Source organism: Elephantulus edwardii, unplaced genomic scaffold, assembly GCF_000299155.1.
Source record: "Elephantulus edwardii isolate Elephantulus edwardi_28Jun2011 unplaced genomic scaffold, EleEdw1.0 scaffold00015, whole genome shotgun sequence".
Lineage (NCBI taxonomy): Eukaryota > Metazoa > Chordata > Mammalia > Macroscelidea > Macroscelididae > Elephantulus > Elephantulus edwardii.
Genome location: NW_006399765.1, coordinates 5421682 through 5447615, shown reverse-complemented (window position 1 = coordinate 5447615; position 25934 = coordinate 5421682). Strand labels below are relative to the sequence as shown.

The 25934-nt window shown below is 42.1% G+C and overlaps 2 protein-coding genes across 7 annotated transcripts in view; both read right to left on the bottom strand.

The window, feature by feature from the left end:
* The window catches only part of MAPRE1 (microtubule-associated protein, RP/EB family, member 1), a 28846-nt gene extending 28344 nt beyond the window's left edge, over positions 1 to 502 (bottom strand). Inside the window, exon 1 of the mRNA XM_006881689.1 lies at positions 382 to 502. Within this exon, the coding sequence (XP_006881751.1) occupies positions 382 to 502 (121 nt within the window). The remainder of the gene's footprint in view (positions 1 to 381) is intronic.
* A 9575-nt stretch (positions 503 to 10077) lies between these two features.
* Positions 10078 to 25934, bottom strand: part of DNMT3B (DNA (cytosine-5-)-methyltransferase 3 beta) — a 38633-nt gene continuing 22776 nt past the window's right edge. For 3 of the 6 annotated variants that reach the window (XM_006881439.1, XM_006881440.1, XM_006881441.1), the window contains 13 exons: positions 24561 to 24668; positions 23115 to 23259; positions 21455 to 21565; positions 21254 to 21298; positions 19903 to 19982; positions 19516 to 19628; positions 19040 to 19223; positions 18311 to 18395; positions 17742 to 17887; positions 17407 to 17497; positions 16766 to 16914; positions 14644 to 14729; positions 10078 to 10219 (listed from right to left, as the gene is read on the bottom strand). In XM_006881439.1, coding sequence (XP_006881501.1) covers positions 10078 to 10219; positions 14644 to 14729; positions 16766 to 16914; positions 17407 to 17497; positions 17742 to 17887; positions 18311 to 18395; positions 19040 to 19223; positions 19516 to 19628; positions 19903 to 19982; positions 21254 to 21298; positions 21455 to 21565; positions 23115 to 23259; positions 24561 to 24668 — 1485 coding nt within the window. Of the gene's footprint in view, positions 10220 to 11715; positions 11835 to 12558; positions 12629 to 14643; positions 14730 to 16765; positions 16915 to 17406; positions 17498 to 17741; positions 17888 to 18310; positions 18396 to 19039; positions 19224 to 19515; positions 19629 to 19902; positions 19983 to 21253; positions 21299 to 21454; positions 21566 to 22534; positions 22595 to 23114; positions 23260 to 24560; positions 24669 to 25934 lie in introns of all 6 variants that reach the window. The other 3 variants (XM_006881442.1, XM_006881438.1, XM_006881437.1) reach the window with 2 other exon arrangements.

The window sequence follows — 25934 nt, the reverse complement described above, 5'->3', positions numbered from 1 at the left end:
ACCTTCTCATGCGTTAGTTTCCCATGCACACAAATGCCTAGACTGCATTACTTACATTTGTCCACCACAGGCAAAAAAAGGCAGTCATATAAAAGCAGAGTAGCAGTATACTTGTCTCTAACTAAAGCATTTAAATATGGATGGCTGAGACACAATCCAAGTCAAGAAGTGCTTCAGCAGGAGAGGCAGGACACAAAGACCAGACTCTTTTAAGCAGAGTTCCTTTTAGAAGTAAAAAGCAGTGCAGGAAGGGGAGGAAGAAAGGGAGTGTCCCTAAAGCAGACCATGAATCTGTGTGGCTTTGTATTCAGATACAGGCTTGAGTGTGTTTAGAAGGAGAACAGGCTTTTCTAGAAAAATGTTGTAGCTGCTATCTCTTACCTGAGCATAACTGTTCAATCTTTGTCAGATTCAACTGCAGAGACTCATTGATCCAAGCCAGCATGTCATGTCGACTTAGGTTATCACTGGTCACTGACGTGGAGTACACATTCACTGCCATCTTCTACAGCATGTGAGGAAAGAAGATGGGAGTTCACGTTATACTAAGCATGCAAGTGAGGATAAGCATTTCCTGGAGTCACCCATAACAGGCTTGTGAGAACACTCAGTTAAGCCTCACCTTCTTTCCAGAGGCCAAACCACACAGTATGATCGTAATCACAAGCCTGGCTCTCCATGTACAAGACCAACCTGAGGTGAACTGCCAGCCGGCCTCAAGCAGAGGCCACATTCAGAAAATTCTAAATTACAAGAGACACTAATGGATGGTTATGGGCTTTATGAAGGGAAACAAAAAAGATCCTTGTCTGATTAGAAAAGTTCAAGCTTATCTGTGAAGATATCAAAATACCTATGTCAGTTTTCTTGAGATGGTGAGCTTTATTAATTCATCTTAACAGTTTCACTATTTTCCAAATTTATTTTAGTGATTCTATCCACTTATATTACAGCTGGAAAGTGTGCTCTCTAATAAGCTAAGCACTGTAAGTACTAAGGTGAATGACCTTGGTACTCATCCTCTACTCACCTATCTGAACAGGGGAGGCACTTGAGGACTTCCAAGTCCCTGCCTCTATGACACATTCATCTAATTCCCTTTTTATGAGCACAAGTGGCAGATTTAGAGAGGTAAGTGAGTTATTAGGTCTGTGTGTCCATGGCATGTTGCAGTTTTGCACACAGTGGGCACTCAGGAAATATGACTTCTCTCCAGGCTGAGAGGACAGTGTCAAACAGAAGAAAAAGGTCTCTATATAGGGTGGGGGTGGTTAATTATAGGGTCACACAATTTGATGGCGAGAGTGAAGGAAATAGGAAAGATCGAGTGTGAAAAAAATGCATATAAACTTTGTAAATAAACCAGTATCTATCTATCTATCTATCTATCTATCTATCTATCTATCTCCACATAAAATTTTCTAGAGAGAGAAACTATTAACACACTCCCAAACTCGGTCAATAAAATCCTGTTACGCATGAAGCCAACGTGATTTCATTCCTGACTCCACAAAAAAATTACTCCCTCCTCTGTTCCCAAAACATTTCATTCATACCTTTGCAATAGACATTATTTATACTGGACTGTCACTACTTCCATTTCTGAATTGCTCTCAAACCAAATGGGGCCAGAAGTCAAGCGGTTCTAAGTCAAGAGCTGAGGACTTGAAGCCAAGACTTAATTTTAAATGTGAGGCTACTTCCTACCTGAAAAGGGTGACAGTAAGGTTTAAATAAGAGCTTATGTATGTGGCACATTAGCTCACACATATTAAGTATAAAACAAGAATCAGGGCAGGAACTGGTCATTCTCATATCCCCAGTGCCAAAAAGAATGCCCAAGACCTGCTACTGACATTCCTCATGAGGATCAGCTACAACAGTCTCAGATTAATCCCACCATTTCAACCTGTTCTTCACAAAGCTGCTAGAGAATTTTCTGAATCACAAGTCAAATCAAATGTTTTCCTCCATCAAAATCCTCTGAATGAATGAAATACACAGAATGAATACTACATACAAATGCTATTATCAGGTAGAGACACACATCTTAGCAAAAAAATTGTGTCTCCCAGACTAGTCAAAATGAATTCCCATTCATTTTGGCAATATTCTTACATACTTCAGCTGCAGTGTGTGTCACCCTCCATAAAATGCAACTAGCTAGGAAAGCCACGTGTGTCTCCTGACCACACCCTGGCTCAGAAAAACGTTAATGGTCCTCCCTCACCATATAATTTAAAACTCTTTCATTAGCAGTATATTAATACCTGGTCCCATGTGCTCCGAACACTCAGCAGCCACTAAATATGTGGAGTTAGGCACCCTGTGGATGAGCAATAAACATCCACTGACTCAACCAATTAATTGGCTCTCCCAGGCAGTCAAAACAGAGCTCAGTTCTGAGCTATACAGGGACAGCTCACCCTTCCTCCTCCTCAGCAATTTCACACTTGGCCTAATTACAAGACCCCATGACTACCACACAAACCTCACTTTTAAGGGCAACTGGATGGAGATTCTTACCACCCTGAATGGCGAGCACTCTCTTGGCCCACTCAGTTACCTTCTTCCTTCAGTTCTGCTACCGGGTTCCCATGCCCTTTCTAACACAATGATAGCTAAGACACAGCATTAGACCTTTTGGGGAAAAAAGGAATCCCCAAACTCTGCTCTAAACACTGCAGTGCAGCTGTGAGGCAGGGACTGGAAAAGCATTTTTCACGTTGCCTTGCTTTATTGTCTTCCTAACAGATATCATATCCTTACCCTTTAACTCATTTTCTGTCTCCCTACCAAAAGCAGGTTCATGGAAAGAAGTCCTTGCCTTCCTATGGCCAAGCGTATAACCAGCACTTAACACAGTACCTAGCAGGGAACAAGTATCTTTTGAGAGAATAGAGTTTAAAGACCCAGGGGTTTTGGGGTGGTTTGTTTTTTTTACCATTCGCATATTAAGAGCTTCCTGTAAAGTCTTATCATTGACCCATTTCGCAGATGAGGTCTGCAGAGGTTAAAGCACCTGCCCAAGATCGCACCACATGAAACTGAATTTTGAATGCAAAATCCATATACTTATTAGGTGGTATACATTTCTATCAGGTGATGGACATTTCTAACAGAAGAGCCTCCCCGAGTACTCAAGAGCGCCCACCTTCACCACTTACACACACACACACACACACATACACCCCTAAACCGGCCTCGTTTACACCAGACCGCACAGGGGAGTAACGGCGGGGCCCAGAGGTACCAAAAGGCAGCACCCACTTCCGGCCCGAGGAACCGCTCCCCACCAAGGAAAGGAAACCCGCGCCCCCCGGCCCAGTCCGCACGCGTCGGGTCACGGTCCCTCCCTTCCCCCACCCGGCCCGAACCGCACCCCCGTGCGGAGCGGCCCAAAACACCGAGATTCACCAGCGCCCGCCCGGTCCGAAGTCCGTCCCGCCGCCCGTATGGCCGACCCGCGCCTCCTCGACAGCTCACCGGCTCTCCGCTGAACCCAGTCCAGTGCCCGCACCCGGCTCCGGTTCCGTCTTCGTCTTGTTCAAACCGCCCTACCCCGCCCGCCGCCGGCGCGATGACCTCACACGCACCCCCGGTTACGCAGCGACGTAAAGGGTCGTCATCGCCCGCCGGCTCCTTTTATAGCGAGAGGCTCAGCCGCGCGCCCGAGAGGCGGGCTCAGACTTTTGACTGACGGCTGAGGCACCTAAGGGGCGGGGCCCCGGCGGTGGGAGAGGAGGGTGGTCACGTGGTGCGCTGCAGCCAATGAAATCGCACAGTGGGGTGAGCGTGACTACCGCTAGAAAGAAGTCTATTTACAAATTTTCTTCCGGAGTAGTTGAAATAAAAATATTTTCTTTACAGCGGATATTTCTACACACATGGATTACTGGATCATAAAGGTACTCAACAGGTGCTTTAGAGAAAGACTTAAAGTTACCTCAGAGACGCATTATGGAACCACTCTATCTATAAAACCTTTTGGTAGAGGACAATTCTATGTATAAAGATCTCATTTCATAATCCCCTGGCTTGGGTCAAGTGCAACTTAGTTCTCAGAGTGACATACTTCCTTTTTGACACTTCAAAGAAGTCTTTTGCTGCGGATTTGCCCAGTGCAATAATTTTTGTTTCCTTTCAGTCACATCTTGTGTATATGAAAGTTGGACAATAAATATAGAAGACAAAATAAAGGACCTCTGGTGGCCTAGTGGCAAGAAGCTGCACTGCAACCCGGTTCGCATCCACCAGATGCTCTGCAGGAGAAGGGACAATCTCCTGGACCAGTCGGAGCTGATTTCACGGTACACACACACACACAGACACACACATTAAATTAAATGTAAAAAAACAAACAGAATAGTGATTGATGCCTTCAAATTGTACTGGTGGCGAAGAATATTGAATACATTATGGACTACAAAAAAAAAAAAAAACCAGCTGAGAACTGCAGCCAGAATGCTTCTTGGGCATGGGGGCGTTGAGGAGAGTATGAGGAAAGAGTGAGAAGATAATGAGCACTACATTAGAACAGGTGAGGAGAAGAATTGTCCGAAAGTAATACATGATTATTACATATATGAGAACAATCTGGAACAATCATTGCGGGGTGAGTTGGGGAAGGGGGGAGGGGGAAGAAAATGTGCAAAGTAGGATCCACACCCTTGGAAACCTTCTAGGACAGTTCTACTCCATCCTGTAGGGTCATGTGAGTTATAATCAACAATATATATATATATATTCCCCCAGATCTGGGGCCGGGGATTTGATAATGAGCAAAAAGCAGACGTGGCCTCTGACCTCGTTAAGTTTTCAGGCTCGCAAGGGAGGCAAAACGGTGAGTTTTCCAGGCTATAACCTTTAAGTAGACTACCACAGTTTTCTCCCAGTGTCTGGTAGATTCGAACCATCATCTTTTTGATTAAAAGCCAAGTGTTTAACCATGGTGCCATCAGAACTTCAGAGGAAATAGAGACACAAATAATTACAAGGTTAAGTACAAGGCAGCTGTGGTCGGAGGGGCCAGTATGATGACCCCTGTATTTCATGGAGCAGGGTCCAGCAGCAGTATTGAGTCAGGCCCCACCCAGTTAGTCGGTAAGGATAATCAGGAACATGGAAGGAACATGACTGGAAAATTGGTGACAAGGAGGTATGAGGGAAAGGTCTGTAAGATGTCTGTCTGAATGAACCGAAGAGATGAAGATATTTATGATTCAGCTGAGTGCTCCTCAAAGAGTAACCTTAGCAGAGGATATTAACAATCAAGTGGGTAAGTTCTGTGGAAACCAGTCAGCTGCTTTGCCCAGCCGCTCCCGTCATTGCCCATTGGATTCATGTGCAAAGTGAATGTACACTTAGGTAAGTCATCTTTTAGTACTACCATGCTCTATAATTATCAAGAGAAACTACAGCAACTCAATTTCAACATGATTACCAAGACCTCCCACCGGCTCAGTGCCTAATTCAGAATGGCTTCAAAATACCACATCATCAGTTACAGAAATAAGGACTAGAAAAGTTTCATCCTAGTATGTCTACATGGCATATTTTTATTTACTTATAAAATATAAATGGGGTGTGTAATGTTATGTGCAAATACGATTTTACAATTATTTTTATTTCAGAAAAGGAGAAGTGTACAGGTATCAAGTTGATGGGGTCAACTCTGATGGTTAATATTGTGTCAACACAGCCATAAGTTTCAATATAACATAATGACCCTGCTGTTGTTATGTACTGTCAAGTCAGAACCTACCCATAGCTAACCCTCCAACAAGTCTTTAGAGGCAGTTAATCATCCTTCTCCCAGAGACAGATTGACACAGTGACGAACAACAGACTCGAGATCCGAAGAGACCAGTTATCAGAAATTTGAAGGATGGTACAGAATAAGGAAAGGTCCAGATCTGGATAGGACAAGGCTCATACATAGGTCATTAAACAAAGTTCACAGGGGCAATACTGACAGCACTATTAATTGTACTCAACAGTGCCTAACAATCATTGATACAATACAAATGGCCAATTCTGCTCTTTAAAAACAAATCAAGTCCTGAGTCTTATGACTAGTTAATTGAACTAAGGGGGAAAATAGTGTTGGTGTTGGGGTATCTCAGTGGCTTGAGGAGCTCATGAAGACAAACCAGGTAATGATAGTATAAATTCCCACTGAAGGATGGACACTCCATGTGCTCCGAAAGGTTTCAACAGCTGATTTTCAGATCACTGGCCTTTCTTCTGCAGTACCTCTGGGTGAACTCAAATCTCCATTTTTAGCCAGCAGCTGAGATTTGCACCACCCAGGAACTCCAATAAAGTCACCTCAGTACTCAGTGCACATAAAGTGCATATGCTTTATCTATACAATTTCACCTTTGCATCAACTTTATGAGGTTGATAACTGAGGCATGGAGAGGTGAGGGTGAACAGCCAAGGTCACAAGACAGTCAGGGGTTGGTGCCGATATGAAAACCCCATCTGAGTCCAGAGACAAAACAGAGATCTAGCACAGTGCTGGCACAGAGCAGGTACTCAAGTAATTTCTAGAACACAGGTACTGAGATAGGGTATGGCATCCTGTTTGATGCTACTACCACATACATAGTGGTACCACCCAAGGTGCTATGCAACATCTGGAAGGAGACATTCTTTTCTAAAACTTGATTATCACTATATCCATCAATACTGGGTGGCATTCACATTACTAGGACCTGGTGATCAGTAATAATATTGCAGATTAATTTTGTTCACTTTTACAATAATTGAATTTCACATGTATGCCATCCAACAAAGCATTTTACCCACATTACGACTTTTCACTTTAACAGCAGCACAATGTCATTTTAGTTGAAAAGATTGGCACTTGTATAAAACAAAGGGCAACTAGACCATAGTCATAATAAACCCAGGGTTTACATTCAGCCCCTTTACTCAGATCAGTGTTCACAGCATTCTTCATCTGCAGTGGTTATGTCTAGCCTCCGTATGAGATCATCATTGTCTCCATAAAGAATTGTGCCCCCCAAGGCATCCCATCAAGTCAACATCACAAGAGAGGAAAGAAACCCCAAAACCCCCTCACCTGGAGGGCTGTTCCATCTCTCCTCTTGGGGTTACGAGGCCGAGACTGTTTATTCTGCTTCATTCTGTCCTGGCATCTGGGTGCAGTACTGTACACAAGATGGTTTAATTGGGTAAGCATAAGCCCTAGAGTCTTAATACCTCAGAGGTGTGGGCCAGGTTTGCCAATTACAAAATTCTCACCATGGCAACTTGCATCTATACTGTCCTAGGTGAGCTTCTAGATAAATTCATTCTACTCTTATAGCTATTTCCCTTAGTCAGACTCCTTAAAACACACAAGTGTCAAGATGAGCTTTGTTATAATGGTATTTACACATTTAACAAATTAAGAATGTCAGCGTGTTGCTACATTTATACTGTTCTATGAAATTACTTGAGGTACTTGATCAGCTCCTTTATGGCTGAAGCTAGAGATTAGGATTAAACTGTTACGGGTGTTGAGTGTCTTTCAGCAAACTCTTGGGTTTATCAGTGTTGTGGTAGTGTGCAAAATACAGAGATGTAGGTCTACCAGAACTCAAGACATAGGAAGCTCTATTAAGATAACATTCCCAAAGAGTTCTCTCATTTACATTTGAGCAACATGACAAGCCTCTGGAACTAGAAGCAGGAGTAGCTGAGAATTGGCTTAGCATTACCAGCTGCACAAGAGAAATAAAGACATGGGTATTCCAAACATCCACCAACACGTCCAGGTGAGAATGGTACCAGAAAGCTGGAGGTATCAAATTCCCAGGTATTGCCCAACACATTACAGCAATCTGGTGATGCAACAGCTCAGTTGATAGGTAAAGGTTGCGGGTCCAAATTCATGCAGACGCTAACTGGGAACAACTGTTCCCAAAATGATTACTATTAGGAAATGCTACTGTAGCATAAAATCTACATTTAAAGTTTATCTCCAAAGTGCTGAAAAGCAATGTCAGTTTGAAGACAAAGATGTCCTTAATCTAAATCATAATATTTTCAATTATTTGCTAAGTATCTGAATGTTGGACAAAGATTAAGTAAAACTAGAAACACTGCTTTGTCAGTATGCTGTGGCATTGGACTAGAGCTGAGTATCACATGGAAGGCCAAAAGGACAAATGTGAAACTGATGTCACATACTTTGTGCATGTTGTTAGGAGACAGACCTTAGAAAAGGACATCATACTTGGAAAGGTACAGTGTCAGTGGGGGAAGACCCTCAACGAGGTGGGCCAACCTAGCAAAGGGTGGTCAGTATGGCAAAGTAAGAGCAGGGTTCTGTTGTTCACAGGGTCAGTCTGAGTAATAAGGCACCTATTATGCAATAAGGCACCTATTATGCACTGACATTGACTCAGAGGTACTTCTAACATCCCCCATTTGGGGATGTGCAGTGCTTTAATCAAGCCTGCTAATTGAGATGGGGACCCTGTACATCAACCCTAAACTTTCATACAGAGAAGCCTAAACTATCTCCAATTTCTACTTTTTCAACTTAAACAAGCCCCACACCCACCAATCTGACTTACAGAATAAACTGACAGCAGTCTGTTAGAGAAATACTGATTTTAATTAAACATCAAGTAAACTCTAGGCATCCATCATCATTCTGCCTAAAACAACAACAAAAACAATCAGCAAAACTGTTGAGACAAGGCACAATTTCCCCCATCCATGTTGTGTGGCTCATTACAAAAACAAAGCTTATGAAAATGTTAAACATAAAAGACTGAAATTTTTTTAAAGAATTAAAAAAAAACCACCCCACAAAACTTGCCAATGTTCCTTAGTCTACAAAATAGCACCAGTAGAAGTAAAAGATATTAAAAGCTGTAATGGCAGCATTTCTGAAATACAGTTTGTTTGACGTCACATTGCCCTTATAAAATGACTTCTTATGGAATAAAAAAGGGATTTTATTTGAAAATCTCTGGAGAGAGGCACAAGCTAACTGCATATTTTGTGTTCTTTCCCTGACATCCTGGAGGAGGACAAAGTATGAGGCATGTGCTTCAGTCCTGGCTGTCACTGCTTCAGACTTCAGACAAGGGATGAGGAATTGGGGTATCATACTTCTGTGCCTGAGTAAAATTTCTAGGGTTCCTCTTTTTTCTGAGGGGTGAGTTATCCCTAAGCTTCCTCCTTCATCTCACATGAATGTGTGAAATTACAGAGAACCATACTTGTTCCTCTATTTAAGATGGGGCAGCTTATAACTCAGACCACGCTTTCCTGAGGGCCCCCAGAGGGTACTATTGCAGTCAGTGGGATTTACCAAAGGTGTGGCCCTGCCATTCATTGGGTTTGGGGTAAAAATAGACCTGAATGTGATAATGATATCATCCCTGCTGAAATCATCATCCTTGTAGAAAATACTATCTGGGGAGATTCTGGACCTGATACTGAGGAGAGGATTTTGCCAGGTAAAATTCAAAATATATACATCATTTCCTCTTCTGCTAGCCCTACAAGGGGGGTGGGAATAACCTGGGCCCTTTAAATGTCCCTTTGCTACAGGTTCATTGCTGCACATTCCTGTGATGTGGAGCAGAAAATAATAAACAGTAATTATCAAGTCTTGCAATAACCGTCTTAAGATTCTTTCACTGCATTAACCTGAGTATTATAGGAGAGCTGTCAGCACTGATTTTGGTATTTTATTGTTTCTCTGAGCAGTAAACATGGGAAAGGAGGAAGGGAAGCAATCTTAACTACCTATTTCAAGTTTTAACGTTTTAGAAGAGAAAAAAAATTGAGCACCATATTCGGCTACTAGGAGCAGCCAGGTCTGAGTTGTAGAAGGATGTGGCACCTTGGGTGTATGGTAACAGAAGCCCACCAGAGCCTCTCCATGCTGAAGAGGGATGGCTAGCTCTGCTCCTGTTACAGTGGAGTAAACACATGAGAAGTCACCCTCCACAGGTGAACTGAGGAAGGGCAAGAGTTTGAGAAGCCCACCTCCTGGGTTCTGGCCCTGCCCACCTCCTCAAGGCCCCCAGTGCGCCTGCCATGGGACTATTCACAGGCAAAGTAGTCCTTCAGGGGGGCGAAGAGATGTCTGATGACAGGAACGCTCCAGGATCTTCCAAGCAGCTTCTGGCGGGCACCTCGGCCCATGTTGGACACATCTGTGTAGTGTACAGGGAAACCGAAGATCCTAGGAAAAGCATGGGGTGGGGGGAGATAAAGAGTCAAAAAAGTGTGATGTCCAGCCCCACGAGAGCTGCTGGAAAAGCTCGCCGTAGCTGATGAGGGACCATGTCTAAATTTCCTTCCCTTCATTCAGGGCCTTCATGAGCCCCATTCTGTGATCCACAGAAGAAGTCATGCCCCTGGTTCTTCAAAACCCTTGTTCACAACTGCCTGCTTTTCAAACATATTCCATTAAGACGCCTTCTGTGTTCCAACAGGAAATCCCTGACTTATAGCACCATGTTCCTGGCACACACTTAGTTCTTAGAGGGCCTTGAATGAATGAACATCTTGTCAGCTAGCCAGACAGATTAATATCAATCGTCATAATACAAATGCTTGTATGAGCGAATTTTTTTTAACAAAGAGCAAGTGCATTAACAAAATAGTCCAAGCACCAAGACGTTTAGGTAATCATGCTGCTTACTTCAATGCACTGGATTAGGTGTCAAGCTGGATTTGGAGTTACCAAACCCATCTAAAGTGTGTCCTCAGCAGGATTCTCCTGACGTAGGAGAAAGCTATGGAGATGTACACTTATGTCAAAGCAAGACTTAACAACCAAAGGCGAAAAAACTGGCTGGACACTGGGTGCCAGAGCAGATACATTTAACACGTTGCCACACACTTTTGACGACCGTACTTAGAAACACATTTAGATGTCATTTGCGACAACATGTTAAAGACAGTCATCTGTACCAACCATATTCTCACAGGCCTAGTCTAGTACACTAGGGCTTGGGCCTCAGAATACAAAAAAATCCACAGTAATAGGCCTTTACTTTAAAAAGAATTTTAGTATTTTAAAAATACTTTTCTCTTTTTTAAGAATGATAAATCAGGGAGACTAGCTGTACAATTCTATTTGGAACTTTTTGTCTTCAAGACAGAAGAAAATGCAGAAGGGAGAAAAACCATAGAATTAAATTACTTTTTTTTTTTTTTTTAGAATTAAATTACTTTTGAACAATAGAAAATGAAAAATAAGGCAGACAAGAGGTCATGGTGAAAGAACACTCAACTCCAAAAAGGAGAGAGAAATCCAAGAGCCAATTTTCTGAGTCAAAATCGATCAAACTGCTTAGCCTCACACAGGGAAGAGGGAGAAGAGAAACCGGATCTAAGCTAGAGATTGATTAATCATAGAATGAGAAACTTGGCAGAAGGAATTTCACTAGCAATGGCATGTCTGGGGAACTTTCCCCTACCTCCAGGTATCCCAGCATGTACAGACAGGCAGATGACAGGGTAGGGTAGCCAACAATGGTGCTGTCCCATGACCTCATTGCTCAGATTCCTCCACCACCCCAACAACCAACGTCTAAAAGGACTACCTCTCATCAGGTACTACCCTCAGCCCCACTGGCACAGAGTTTAGTGAGACTGGATGAATGAAGGGAAAACACCTGCCCACCTTTCCTCCTGGGCTGTTCCCATCTTTGTCTCTGTCTCTCCCCTCACCTTTCCAGCTCAGTGCACCACAAAACATCTTCTTTGCCATTCATGACAACGGGAAAAAGTTGGTTTTTCCCTTGTCTGATCGAGTTCGACTTGGTAGTTATTGTCTGTACTTTCTTTAACTGGAGAACAAAACAACATGGAATGAACATGGAACAGCAGGTTCTGAGTTGCGTCAAGGCTCAGAAGGACCTTGGGAAGGTGGAGGGAGAGGAGGTAATTGTGGGGGAGAGAGTGACAGGGCTGGGCTTGCAGCAGGAATGAGAAAATCAAAGTTGAAAGGGGAAAAAAAAGTTTGTGCTTCCCATAAACACCAAGAAGGAACAAGAAGTACCAGCCTCAGAAAGCAATGCGATAAAAAAGGGACAAGAGGAAACAAATGAGTTACTTGATCAAGTTAGATTAATTACAAAGTATGAACCACCAGATATGTAAAGTGGATTTTGGGAAAATTGACTTAGCTTGAGGCAAACAATAAAAAGCAGGTTTATAGAGGATTTTCTATGATCTATGGCTCTATATTATACTTTCCCCTTTTTAAAATATTACACTAATTAATATATATTGAATTGGGCCATGGTTAAAATTCTCTGGCATAAGGAATTTAAAACTAGTTTCCTTCTGTCATAGTGACGTATTTGCTTTTCAAGATGTCTCGAATTACTCATTATTTATCTGAAGTTGAGTCTTGAGGAGGGGTAGTTGTGTGTACAGATAGATTCCAGCACCAAGGAGTCGTGGAGAAGGCAGGAGGGCACAACAAAGAAGTCATCTCCCAAATCCCAGTTGGAGGTCACCAAGTGCTCTTCCCAGAGGTCTGTGGTACAGTCTACGGCCAGATCTTACCTTTGCTGTCCTATTGAACTCCAAGCAGTCCTGCAGCTCGAGTTTATCATTCTTTGATGCTATCACGGGCCTGGGAACAGCCAAAACCCATTATTTTCTACTATGTGCAAAGGGGCCTTGGGTTGGTAGGCACCTCCCAAGGTTGGAAACATGACTTAGGCTTCATAAATGCACCACGGCAGAGGGTTTGATGCTGCTAGAGGTAGCCACAGAACAAATCGTCCGGGCAGGGGCTTATGCAATGGAGAGGAATGAACGACTGGGAGCCCAGGGTACAGAACCTCATGCTTCCATCAGAGAAAGCACAGGAGGGAAATGCATACTGCACAGGTGGGTAAGAGATACTTTTGATGCCAGACTGGCAGCTCAATGCCTGGGAATTGGAGCAAGTCATATCATCATCTCTCTGGCTTCCATATCTAAGGCATGGGTAAGCCTAGGTGGGTCTATCCATGATTTGGTGGTAATTACTGCTTGGGATGAATACTTAGCAAGCTTTAAGGGGGTGGTTTCACTTTATCAATGAAATTTATCTGGCAAATGCAAAAAAGTAAACAGATGGGAAAAGGGAAGAGGATGGGGGTGAAGAAACCAGAGTGGTTGGTTAAGCAGTTCCTGAGCAGGAAGCCATATGCAGATTTGATGAACAGCTATGACAGCTTCTAAAAGTTCAAAGTCACCCAAAAGAAAGCAGGCATGGGAATGGAAATTGTCTAACAATTGCTGCTGAGTACTTCTTAAGGAAACCTCCATATTGTAAATGTTGTCCTTTCCCATCTCATTTTTCTAGGCCTGATGAATCTTTCGGGGTTGAGAGAGGACAGGAGGCTTCAGACATATAGCCCTAACTTGCAATAATTCTAGGATTGAGATCTACATAATAATAACATCTTGGAATCTGTATAGAGACCAAAGCTCCCCTCAGCAACAAAGGGTTTGTGCTATCATTGCTGACTCATCTTTTCCTCTCCCAGACCTCAATAACACAACTTTAAAATTCTCTTAACTGCTACTCAAACAGTATCTTGGACCTTATTACTTCTTAAATCCATGACTCAATCCCTGTAACCACTGTATTCTGGGTGGATGCTAGCTCTGGGACACAACACAAGTACTTTCCACACTATTCCCAATCCAGATAATACTTCAGAGTAATGATGTAGAGGGTACCACAAAAAATGAAGTGGGTACCCCAAAATTTGATCTCTTAGTTCTAAGTCCTCTAGCTTTCTTAGTCATTCTCTACCTAAGAACAATTTTCTATAAACTATGCATATGCCTTATCCTTCTATTTGGCTGGAATACTCTAGAAGAAACTTCATTTTAAATCTCTGCTGAAATAAGTTAACTGTTGTAACCAATTCGTGCAGTGGACTCCCATAGGTACTTACTTTCCTTTCTTGTCACTGTCACTTGTCACTTTCTTGATTCTATCATAAAATTTAACATATACTAGTGTCAAATGGCAAATTTAAAATTAATAAACTAATTTCATCACAGATATAGTGGCCACTGAACCAATTTTATCAGTTAATTAAAAGGGCAATCTCAAGCAAATCTTGAACCTTCTTGAATCTTTAACTTCTGTCCACTCTTTAGTTTGTTAATATCAATTAAGATTGAAGAAAGCTTAAGTTTAAGAAAATTAGAGCTAGAATCTGACCACCAATAGTCGGTCACATCATTTTGGTTCCTCATCAGACTAGTTACATGATGGCACTGAGAGAAGAAAAGTATCTTTAATGCCTATTCTGCTTTTCACATCATCTCCTTTGACTTATGAAAGGCTCTCTTGGGCTCACTGGCACAATATCAGGCTCGCACATGCAAAGGGCTTGTGTAGTTGTACTATGACATCTGCAGGGAAATGTGGACATAGACCTGAGATTTCCACGTACATGCGAATCATCCTAATAAACATCAATCCACAGTATATCCTAGGATGCAATGCACCAGAATCCTATTTCTCATCAGTAAGTGCTTTAGAGAAAGGTTTGCCAGGGCTCTCAAGTCAGCAATGATAGTGCCATCGTTACCTGCATTTAACATGGATGTTACCTGTCCTGCTTGGTGCCCCCTCATTACCTGTTCATTCCTGGCAAGTTGCCCCAGAAGTAACGGGCTCTGTGAGCAGCAGACACTTTGATGGCATCGATCATCACTGGGTTACACTGTAGGGTGAGGGATGAGAAGGGACCTCATCAGACAACTCTCGTTGTTTATTGTCACTGTGACATGGAATTGCACTGATCCATAGCTGACTCTCTAGGAGATTTTTTCAGAGGCAGGAAATCATGTAAGTGACTGCCTATCCATCGTTTGTGAAGCAGTTGGTGTATTCAAACCATGTACCTTTTGGATGATAGCCCTGCTTATTACCATGAGGTCATCAGGGCTCCCTTTTGTTGTTCATAAGAACCTTTGAGTCAGAACTGACCCTCAATTGAGCCTCCAGTGGGTTTTCAGGGGATGTAAATAACTTAGGAGATTTCTCATCTTTCTCCCTTGGAGTACCTGGAGGATTCTAACAACATGTCTTCAGGTTGGAAGAATAATTTATCATTAAGTCAACAGAGTTGAAAGACTAACCGTAGCTGTGGAACAGAAATACAACCAGGGAGGGAGCAAACAGTTCTCATCAAGTAATGATGATGGTAGAGAATGGACCAAACTGGCCTATTGGAGGAACGAGCTGGGCAATAGGCTCTAAGATAGTTTATCATCTCTAACATGCCTGGGTAGATGGGTGGTCTAATATTTTTAAAAGTTGCTTTTTTAAAAAAATTACTTAGCTACATTAAGATAAGGTCCTACAAAAGCCTTTTGTTAATGCTTAGAGTGTTGTAAAGCCTATGAGGCAGTATTACTTTATCCTAAAGGGTTACTGTGAGTAACTACTTATTATGAGCACTGGGTTTTATTTTTGGAACTCAGAGCTTATAGCCTTATTAAATGTATAGAATCCCTGTGATGTAACATCAAGTTGAAACCAAGAAAGAAGAGATTGACCAAACAGAGCTGGTGGATTTGAACTGCATGCCTTAGGCTTAGAGTGCAAATTCTTTCCATAGGACATCAGGGCTCCCAATGAAATCTTAAGGAACCAAAACAGACAAAATTTTGGCGGGAAGCAGTGCTGGCAATGCAGGTGGTTCAAATCACTAACTGCTCAATGGGAATGATGGGAAATTTCCTCCTGTGTGATATACTACCTCTGAAAACCCCTTGAGGATCAGCTATGGGTAGGTACACCTTGACAGCAATGAGATTCTATTAAAAGTATGGTAGCATTATCAAGTTTAAACGTGATAATTACCAACATGTGATAGAGACATTTAGTATCAGGGAAAATATGCTGTGTCTTTAAAGTTTCCAACTTTCCATATTTCCAACTTTTCCAAACAAGCCATTTTGAAGAACAATATAGCCAAGGGCAATAAGACATGTAACTTTCAATATAACTTTAACCATTTGAATCTGAACCTAGTCTCTACCATTCTACAAGATTGTCCAGTCTGAACAATGCATAATGTCATTGGCTAGTCTTGCCAATAATTGAATAGCTCTAGCTGCAGAGACAAATTTTCTGATGTCATTTAAGAGGTATGTTAAGAGATTGTGGCTTCAGCTACCCCTATAGCAGCAATACACAAAGACAGAACTGGAGACCTTAACAGTGAGCCAATATTGGAAGGACTAAGAACTTTGTTGGACAACTACAGGTGATAAGTCAATACAGGCAGGACTGAGAACTTGGAAAGACTGGTCTGGAGCCAAAAGATTTGGGCTGAGGTGCCTGTGTGCACATTTCAGGAACTGTCTTACTGTTTTCTGATATTAATCTGGATTATAACCTAACGTCCCTAATACGGTTTGTTCTGTTTGGTCTGGGTGCTATAACATTGAATTTTAAACACAGCAAAGCAGTAAGACTGGTGTTGAGATGAGTAGAAAGGGTAAAAAGTGGGGGAGAGACATTTGGTTTTGTGTTACTCCTGCTGTGGATGGGTTAGGTCCCCTTTGAGAAGCTGGTCAAGGTCAGATATGGTGGTCCCCAGGTACCCTTGTTCTTTTATAGACAAGGCTTGCCTATATTAAATTGTGCCTATGTAATTGATATTGTCATTCTCCATCTTTCCTAAATATTGGTTAACACTGACAGCCTATTCCTTTAGGGTCTTCAATGCCCTGTTGTCAATCCCCTCACCTCTAGGAATCTTGAGATGTCCCTCTTATCACCAACTTTCATGGCTACAACATTCTCAAACATCCAGAAGAATGGTCGATTATCGCCTTCCTTGGGTCGTGCATAATTCAGCAGATGGTAGAATTCGAAGAAAAGTCTGCCAGTACCCTCTACGAAGATAACAGAGCAAGGTTTAATCTCCAGGCCAAGCCAAACATTTTTATTCTCATGAGACTCTCATCAGTGTATCAATGGTTTCCTGGATACAATGTCCAGTTTATGCATGTGTACAGTCAATAGTTTGATACCTATATTTTGCTGTGGGGGTTGCTGATTTGTATTTATTGGAAAGGCACTAGAGCTGGTGAGCAACTCAGAAGTACAGACTGCTTTTGGGTTCTTTCTTTTTCTTTTTTCTTTTATTATTTTTGTGTGAGTATACTGTCAAATCAGATCTGACTGGTACAGGAGGAGATTGTCCCTCCTTACCTGGCAGAGCATCTGGTGGATTCGAACCGTGTGCCTCTGGGATTGTAGTTGCAGCTCCTTACCACTAGGCCACCAGAGCTCCCCTGCTTTTGGGTTCTTAAGCATACTTCATCTAAGATGAAGTCACCGGTCACCAGGGTCTCATGGGAACAAGAGAAATAAGCGATGCTCACCGTATAGACCTTTGCGGGCAGGGTTCACATTTGAGAGATCATTGCATGGGCTTCCACCAATCACCAAGTCAAATGGGCCCCACTCGTCAATCTGAGAGAGAAATAAAATTATCCGCAAAGAAATACCTGATGAGCAGGGCCAGGGCCTGGGTTCTCATGACAACAGGACAAGCAACAATGCTCTTGTCCACAGAAAATATACCATAGATAATTATGTCTAGGTTTAAAGTCTTATCAGTAACTGTTAAAGACTCCTCCAGCCAGGGCCCTGGGCATTTAAGTATTGAGGAGGGAAGGAATGGAGAAGAGGAGGAATTAAATGAAGGTGTCCTTACATTTTTCTTGGTGATGTCCCTGACATCGTTCACGTATTTGATAACCCCCTCATGCTTAACGGTCCCAACAGCAATGGACTCTTCACACACTTCGGAGGCCACATATTTCTCTACCTTGAAGCCCAACTCTTTGAGGACCAAGTAACCTGTAGTTGTTGGGAGAAAGGGACAGAAAACAAAGCAAATCAGAACTGAGGGTTACGTGTGTCATCTTGACGTTGACTCTAAGAAAAAGGGGAAGCTTGGTTACAAAAAATGTTCTTGTATTTTATTAAGAGCACAAAACCTAGATGAACACACACACCAGGGCTCTAGATTGCTGGCTTTCTTGAAAACAGGAGAGTCTCAAGCGGTAAACCTCTAAAGCAAGGTGTTATAAACTTGTAAATGGCATAAACAAGATATGATGGTGGTCACTGAACATATTAAAGCATTGAAAAGAATTAGTCATTTTGAAATTACCTGCACATATTAAGAAAAGGAGTCAGATATATGACCCAGGCTCCATTTCGACCCCTAAATCCCATGGGGAAAACACCAAAGCATCCTCAGGTGAGCCTAAAACTCACCAGTTGCAATTCCATCAAACAGAGAAAGAACTCGGATGGGCTGCCTTTGGGCCGCAGGAATGGCAGGGAACACCTTGGGAGCTTCCTGGCAGGAACGAAAAGGGATTCAAAGAGTTACCAAGGACATGGATAGAAAAACTAGGAGTTTAGCTTCAAGTGTTGCTCCACCAATTCTCAGTTGTTGATCAGGAGCAGAACAGAACGACTGATTTTAAATCTAGCCCCATATGTCAGGACACGTGGAACACAGGTCAGATTGTAACATGGGAATTTAAGACTATCTTCATTTCTCAAGAGTTACACAGTAATAAGGGAGCTCTGATGGCCTAGTGGCAAAAGCTGCGCTATGATCTTGAAGGCACGCGGTTTGAATCCACCAGATGTACTGCTGGAGGAGGGGCAATCTCCTCCTGTGACAGTCCGATGTGATTAGATGGTATACAACAACAACAAAAGAGTTATACAATAATAACAGGAGGGCTGTGACTGGAGATCAGGAAAATTTATGCCAAGTGTTCTTCCTCTCAACAGAGAAGTTCTTCTCAATAGAAAAGTTCTCAATAGAGAACTTTGTTTGTTCTATAATTCAATTATGAAACATTGGATATTCTATACATTGAGAGGAAAATTACCCCCAAGTGGGCTTAAGGTAAGCCTGAGGTATTGACTGGATGACACCTAGGTGCCAGAAGCCCAGGGATCCAGGTAAAGGCCATGGTGGTGGCTTACATAGTGGCGGTTGACGTCACTGGTGAAGAAGGACTGCAGGCGTGTGTTCCAGTCCTTCCGGCGATAGAGGACACCGTGGCAGCGCTGCGGCACACACATGTAGCAGCCCCAGGGCTCCTGCAGCTTGGCCTCTTCCGCCGTGCCCGGGCCCACCAGCACTTCCAAGCAGTCCACGCAGAAGCATCTGTTGTCAGTGGGAGGAGGTAAGGGACCGCTTGTCCTGGGGTAGCTGTCCTTAGTACCCCAGCCTCATTCTTAGGACAAGCCATGGCTTAAAGCACAGTTGTTCTTTCTCTTAATCCAGAAGACTTTCGCTTGTACTTCTCAAATACTCCTGGGTCCAGCATTATACTCTTATTAGGTTGCCAGTGACCAGAAATCTCAGTCCCCTTTCTATATTCCTCCTCTTGCCTCGGGGACTTCCCTTGCCATGTGTCTGGGTTACCCTGGGGACCAGCTAGCTGGGTCTCACTTACCGGCAGCAACTCGAGTTGCTGCAGAGGAGCAGCTCTCGGCCCTCACAGCACACTGTGCAGTAGGACTGGTAGCCATCGTCGTCGTACATGTAGAACAGCTCAAGGAACCGGTCCTGATGGCCACAGACAAAAAGCTCATCCCATCAGAGGCCAGGGACTAGCGGGCTTGTCCCATCATAGGCTATCTGAGACCTCGGTACAAATTACAGACTGATGGCTTGGTGGACACAGATGGTCTGTGTGCTCATTCTTGGTAATTTTAAAGCGCATGCATCTTACTTTATAACTTCTAGAGCTTTGCACATTAGATGTTTTTGTTTGGGAAATAAAGGGAATTCACGTGTGAGTCCAGGAAGGATGGTTCAGGGTGGGGATGGGAGGGCTTACCCGGCACATCTGGCAGAGTCCACCCTCAAAGAGTGGATGGAAGGAGACTGGGTTTTTCCTACCACAGGACAAGCAGTTATCTGTAAATAAGACAGAGTTGTGTTTTATAGCAATTGAGGCTGAAATAGTAATTACTAAAACCTCTGGTCTAGCAGTTTTAAGTCCCTGAAAGGTGAGTCACCAAATTATCGCATAGAACGTACTGTAAATCATGATCCATTGGGAAGATGAAAGTGAACCAGCTGAAAGAGTTTCTACAACAGAGAACCTAATGCCAAAATCTAAAATTCTTAACTGTCTTTGAGACTGACTTTGTCTATTTGCTAGGTAACCATGTTAAGACTAACCCTTGAGGGCCCCACCATGAAAAGTAAGCTGTTTTTATAATTTCAGAGATCTGTTCACAAAAATATCCTGTATTCCTTTCACACAACCAGTTCAGAACTCATTCATGTCAGGTCGGGAGGACTGTATAATGCACTGCACAGACTCCAGCCAGGAAAAAAAGACTAGATGGTAGATTAGTACTGGCAGCACAGAAGGGACTCCTGTAAGCTTAAGATTTCTCCAGGTATTTAGAGCCAGAAGCTTTTCTTTTTCTGAGTCCAACATTTGAACAACCACTTAAGGGCATATGACTGAAGACTCAAGGAGTTAGGTCTTTATGCAATCAAGAATCCATTACAATTTTGTAAATAAAATAGTATAAAAAAAAGAATCTATTACAAAATTTATTTAAAAAGAATTCATAACATATATTCTAGTTATATTTCTAAATCTATGATAATTCCAGTGGGAGGAAGGCTACAATTGGCCTAAGAAATACAGATATAAAATACCTGCATTTTTCACAAAGGGAGTTAACAACTCATATTTTAAAATTTATTTTATTTAATTTTTGTGTGTATACTGTCATAACGGATCTGACAGGAGATTGCCCCTCCTTCTTTAGCAGACTGTCTGGTGGATTCAAACCACGTACACCTTGGAGATTGCAGTGCAGCTTCTTGCCACTAGGCCACTAGAGCTCCCTAAGAGTTAACAACTCTTGTTTGAGAAAATCGGTCAGACCTTGCTTTCAGGTGTGGAGCTTTCATGGCCACAGTGCTCATCACATCTATCCTATTTCCATCTCAACACCTCAACTTCCCTGCTTGTTTAGCACACGTAGAGTAATTTTCCGTATTTAGGCAACTCATTTTATTCAATGTAAGTAATACCACTAAGGGTCCTATTAAATAAGGGACCAGCATCACTCATATGATACACACTCCTTGACTGCATAAGGAGTCATGTCAGAAGGAGATCTAGGTTCAACTCAAGTAGGCAGGGAAAGGAAAGAAATAATTACCTTCCAAAGTAGTCTTGTTGTTGCTAACATCAGAAACCATTTGCTCTGTTTAAAATAGAAAAGAGAAGGAGTGAGGTAGGGGTAAGGGATCCTTTTCATGGTGTGTAACCTATGTTGACCCTCCCTTGCTTCGTGCTCCCCACATCTGCCCCTACGTTGACAGGTGTGTCCATGTATCAGCAGCCCTCTGAGCCCAGTCACCTCTACTCTGATCGTTCTCTCGTCTGCTGTTATTGCAATTTGTCTTGAGGCGTTTGGGTGGGGCACCGCTGTCTGAAGCATCATCACTGGTTCGCCTTCGGCCCTTATTCTCTGTGAAAGATTAAGATGGTAGCTGTTACTTGACAGAAAGACCTCCAGGGTACTTGTTGAGACCAGGATGAGACCATGCCATGCCTGGGCACACAATGTGAGGAAGGCTCATCTAGGGTATAAGATGTTTCCATCTGATGGACAAAATAGCTCCCTTATTCATATATATCTAAATAAAGCTCAATTACAAACTCTATCCTGGTAGCAAGAGCTTGATTTATGCTGTTGAAAAATTTAATCAACAATCATTTAACTGCCAATGAGAGCTTACACTGTGGCTGGTGTGAATTTCACAGTTAATTTTAAGTAAGCTTATTCCGTGAATAAAATGAAACATGAAAATTTAGACATGTGTATGAACACATGGATAACTCAAGCTTGCTTTTCCAACTATAATTTCCCAAAAATCCATTCTGCTTTTTCAATTATTTTACAATAACTAATACTAAGGCAAGCTTGCTGTTTTCAATTATGTTTATTCTGCCTTTTCAACTATATTAATTATTGAAAAAAAGCCATTATTTTGGCTATGTTGCCTAAACTATCCTATTAGTGCTCATCTCATTAATTCCTTCCTAGTCCTTTCACTGAGACGGGCAGACAAATTATCTATTACACAAATGGTTCTTATGTGGCTGGATATTAGAAACTGTAATCTATACAATTAATTGAAGTGACATGATACTAAATTCTATTCTATCCCAAGGACAGAAAATTAAGCAACCATTAAAAATCATAAGGACACAAATGACAAGAAAAGACAGTGTGCACACTATTGAGAAACCAGGAGAAAGGACAGAAAAAAGTTTGGAAGATTGTGCACCCATCATTAATCTAGGGTTCAGTTTTGAGAGGGGGAGTGTGGTAGAGAAGAGCCAGGGGTTTAAATGGATTCTTTTCCAGTGAATATGCAAATAAGTTGAAAGTGTATAGAAAATAGTGCAGATAAGACTTGGGAAAAGGGAATACCGTGGCTCCTTGATTTAAAGTTTCCTTTGCCTGCACGAGTCACCTTCGGCTTATTAACCACTTTTTTGTAAAGGGGAAAATAACAAAACAAAACAGAAAAACTCCATTAAATGTACAGATTGTTGGAAATATCCCAAACGTCAGGAGACCAATGATGTAAAATAATAGATATTCGTCCAAATGCTCATGATGGGGGTACCTTTTCCCACATAAAGGTGTCTATAGAGTTACTTCTTTTTAAAAAATATTTTCCAAGTCTTTCCCAATTAGCAAGATTTTGCTATTTTTTTTCCCTTTAGAAGTTATCAGTGAAAAGACCACCTTGACCTCTTGATAAGTGAAGTCAGGGCAGACACCATCTCTAGTTGCATTTACTCCACAAATTGCATCTCAAATTGCATGTACTTGCAGGAAAGTGATCAGAAAGCAAAGAAGCCTGCATTGCCACTTTACACGCCCTAGAGGTTTTGTCTGGGATTCACAATATCCCAGGGGCATCATGATTTATTAGATGTTTCTGCGTGTCCCAAGGTTTCCTCCCTCTAGTAGAGGTAGTGTTGTCTTGGGGTCTGATTCTCACCTGGTTGCTTGGCATTGGGTTTGAGTCCCTCAATCCCATTTGGCCTGAAGCCCCCATGAGCCCACTCGAGCATGTTCTTCAGTTGTTCCTCCACGGAGTCTCCAGAGCTACCAGGGAAGGTCTTTTTAGCTCTTGATCTAGCTTTCTGCAGAGTTAAAGACAAATAGGATGGACATCAAGGCTGGGTCATCCATTGTTAGGTGTTATTGCTAGGTCATCCCCAGAGCTCTCCCACCCCTGCTGCTAATCCTCTTCACATTGGGTCCTTTCACTAAACAGCTGCCTTAAGCTGCGGTATGTGACAGAGAGGCCTGTGTATGCAGACATACAGAAATCTTCCATGACTGCTTCAAATAATTCCAGGGGATGAGCTTCCACAATGGGCAGAGGAATCATCTTTTAACAGCCAGGAAAAGAGTGGGTCAAGGCTGTCTATCACCTTTGATTTTTTTTATTTTCTACTAGCAGTTTATTTATAAAATTCTAATACATTGTTTTAAGAACAAATTCTTTCAATTTCCCTCACACCCACTGTATCACCTTTTAAGAGCAATAATTTATCCTATTATCCCCTCCTGAAGGTGGTAAATTCTAAATCGCACTGGTGATATAAATGCTCATGATTAAAATCTCCACAGGAGAGAAATAAGCAGTGTCCTCCCATGTGATTAACTGCATCTGAGAACATGCTGTAGAGTCAGCTATGCATTGGTTCCAAACCAACAGTACCCAAAAAGAAGCAGGCAAAGCATCTTTGCAGAGGTGGGATCACAAATACCGGATAAAAGCTATTGATCTTCTTACTCTTACAGCAAAGTTGTCCTGAACTGTTAAATGGTAGCTAACCCTTCAGCCAATTTTCAGAAGCAGTAAATTACAAGTGAGGAAATTCTTCATCTTTCTCTCAGAAAGCCACTGTTGGATCTCAACTCATAGCCTTTGAGTTGGACATTAGTTACAGAAAAGCTTCAGGTCTTTTGTTCATAGGGTTGCTATGAGTCGTACTTGACTCAACTATAATCAGCAATAACTACAAAGCCATCTGAGCTCCCTTTAAAACAACTTCGATGAACACAAGGACACACAGGATTAACAACATGGGTCAAAAAACATTGAATAAGGTGCAGATGACCTCAGCTATGGCCTTGACACAGAATCAAACCCTTGTGCCTTTAGGTTTCTGGAAGAACATATCATTAGCTCATAGGAATTGACACCAATTTGCAGTGTCCTTTCCTTCCTTGTTCGTCTGCCACCTGGTCATAGCAGGAAGCTGAAATCACAGGGAAGTATCCCACTCAATTCTCTTCTTGGTCATATGGGCTGTTAGGCCAGCCCATTATCACATATTCACTAACATCCTGATTTGTTCTCATTAACCTTCCTTGGCCACCCTCTAGTTTAGATCTCTTGGGATCAGACCTTAGTTTCAAAGTCCCATGTTACCTCCAGGGCATGATACATGGCTTTCCTGTAGGAGACCAACTTGTTGAAGGTGGCTAGATTAAAGTGCTGGCTGAAAAGGCCCAGGGATACAAGCTTATCTGCAGAGATCTAGAAAAGAAAGAATTCATCAGTAACCAATGGCATGAATCTGCATTGTGTTTACTATTCAACATGGGGTCAGGAAGAGTGCAATTGCCTTAACAGAGGATTCTGATTCTGTTCAAATGTCAATTCCATAAAGGGGTCAGGATAATGGGCCTAAAAAGACAAACAGACACACACGATGCTGAATTATCCAGTAGACAGAAAAAACATTATAGATATATATGACCTTCCAAATAAAGATAGAGGAAACAGTATATTCAGAACAAATAGGATAGGATTTTTAGAAGTATTATCCACATGATCTGAGTCCTCCATGGCTCTCCAGAAAAGTCACTGTGGGTGCTGCATAATTGGAATTTTGCATATTCTTCTGTATATTTGATAGGCTCTTCTCTTGGCAAATGCTAGGTAAAGTTATTGTATCCTTATTTTTATCAGAGTCAGTGTAATTTGTCTCTTGAATGGGGCACAGAATAAGCACTTTTTGGTTGTGATTTGCTCATGCCTGCTTTCCCTTACGTACCAAATATTCTTCAGTGGGACATCCTTTCTTTTAAAAATTCCTAGGCTAATGTAGATATAGTTGCCAGTTGGGACAAAAGTAAATTATGATTCTTGGTAGAATTTGCTAAAATGTTTGATTCCTGTGCTAAAATGCAAAACTGTTCAATGGCAAACTATTCCCAATACAACACATTGTGCTTTTATAGGGTATCACTAGGGTGTGGGTCTAAGAACCAGGCCTTATGAATTTCAACCAACAATGCAAATATCACACACTGCATCCTATTATACCATTAAACCTTATCTCATTGGATCCAGTAATTACAACTGTTAGGCCTCATTCCAGCTTTTATGTCACAGAAGTCACTGTACACATTCTGATGTCAGAGAGGCAGCACCACCCCAGGACACTTATCCTTTACCTCCCTCTGCTGGCCAAAGTAGGAACCAGCTACTCTATGTGTTTAAGACAAATAGCCTGAGGGAATCCAACATAATCAGAACTATGAAGTGGGGTTTAATCCCAACAACGTACAACACAGTGTTTCTCTTTCACAATGGCCTATATGTCTACACCATCCTCATAGTCTTAAAGGATCTCAAAAATGCCTATTACAGAATAGAACAAAGAAGCATTTTTCAAGATCCTAAGACTATTATCCTTTATAGTTTCCCTCTTAATGATCTTAAAGATAAAATTAAAATGGTTAATATAAGTAATCAACAACCCAGTCCTGCAATAAAGCGAGTCTGTACAGAATGATG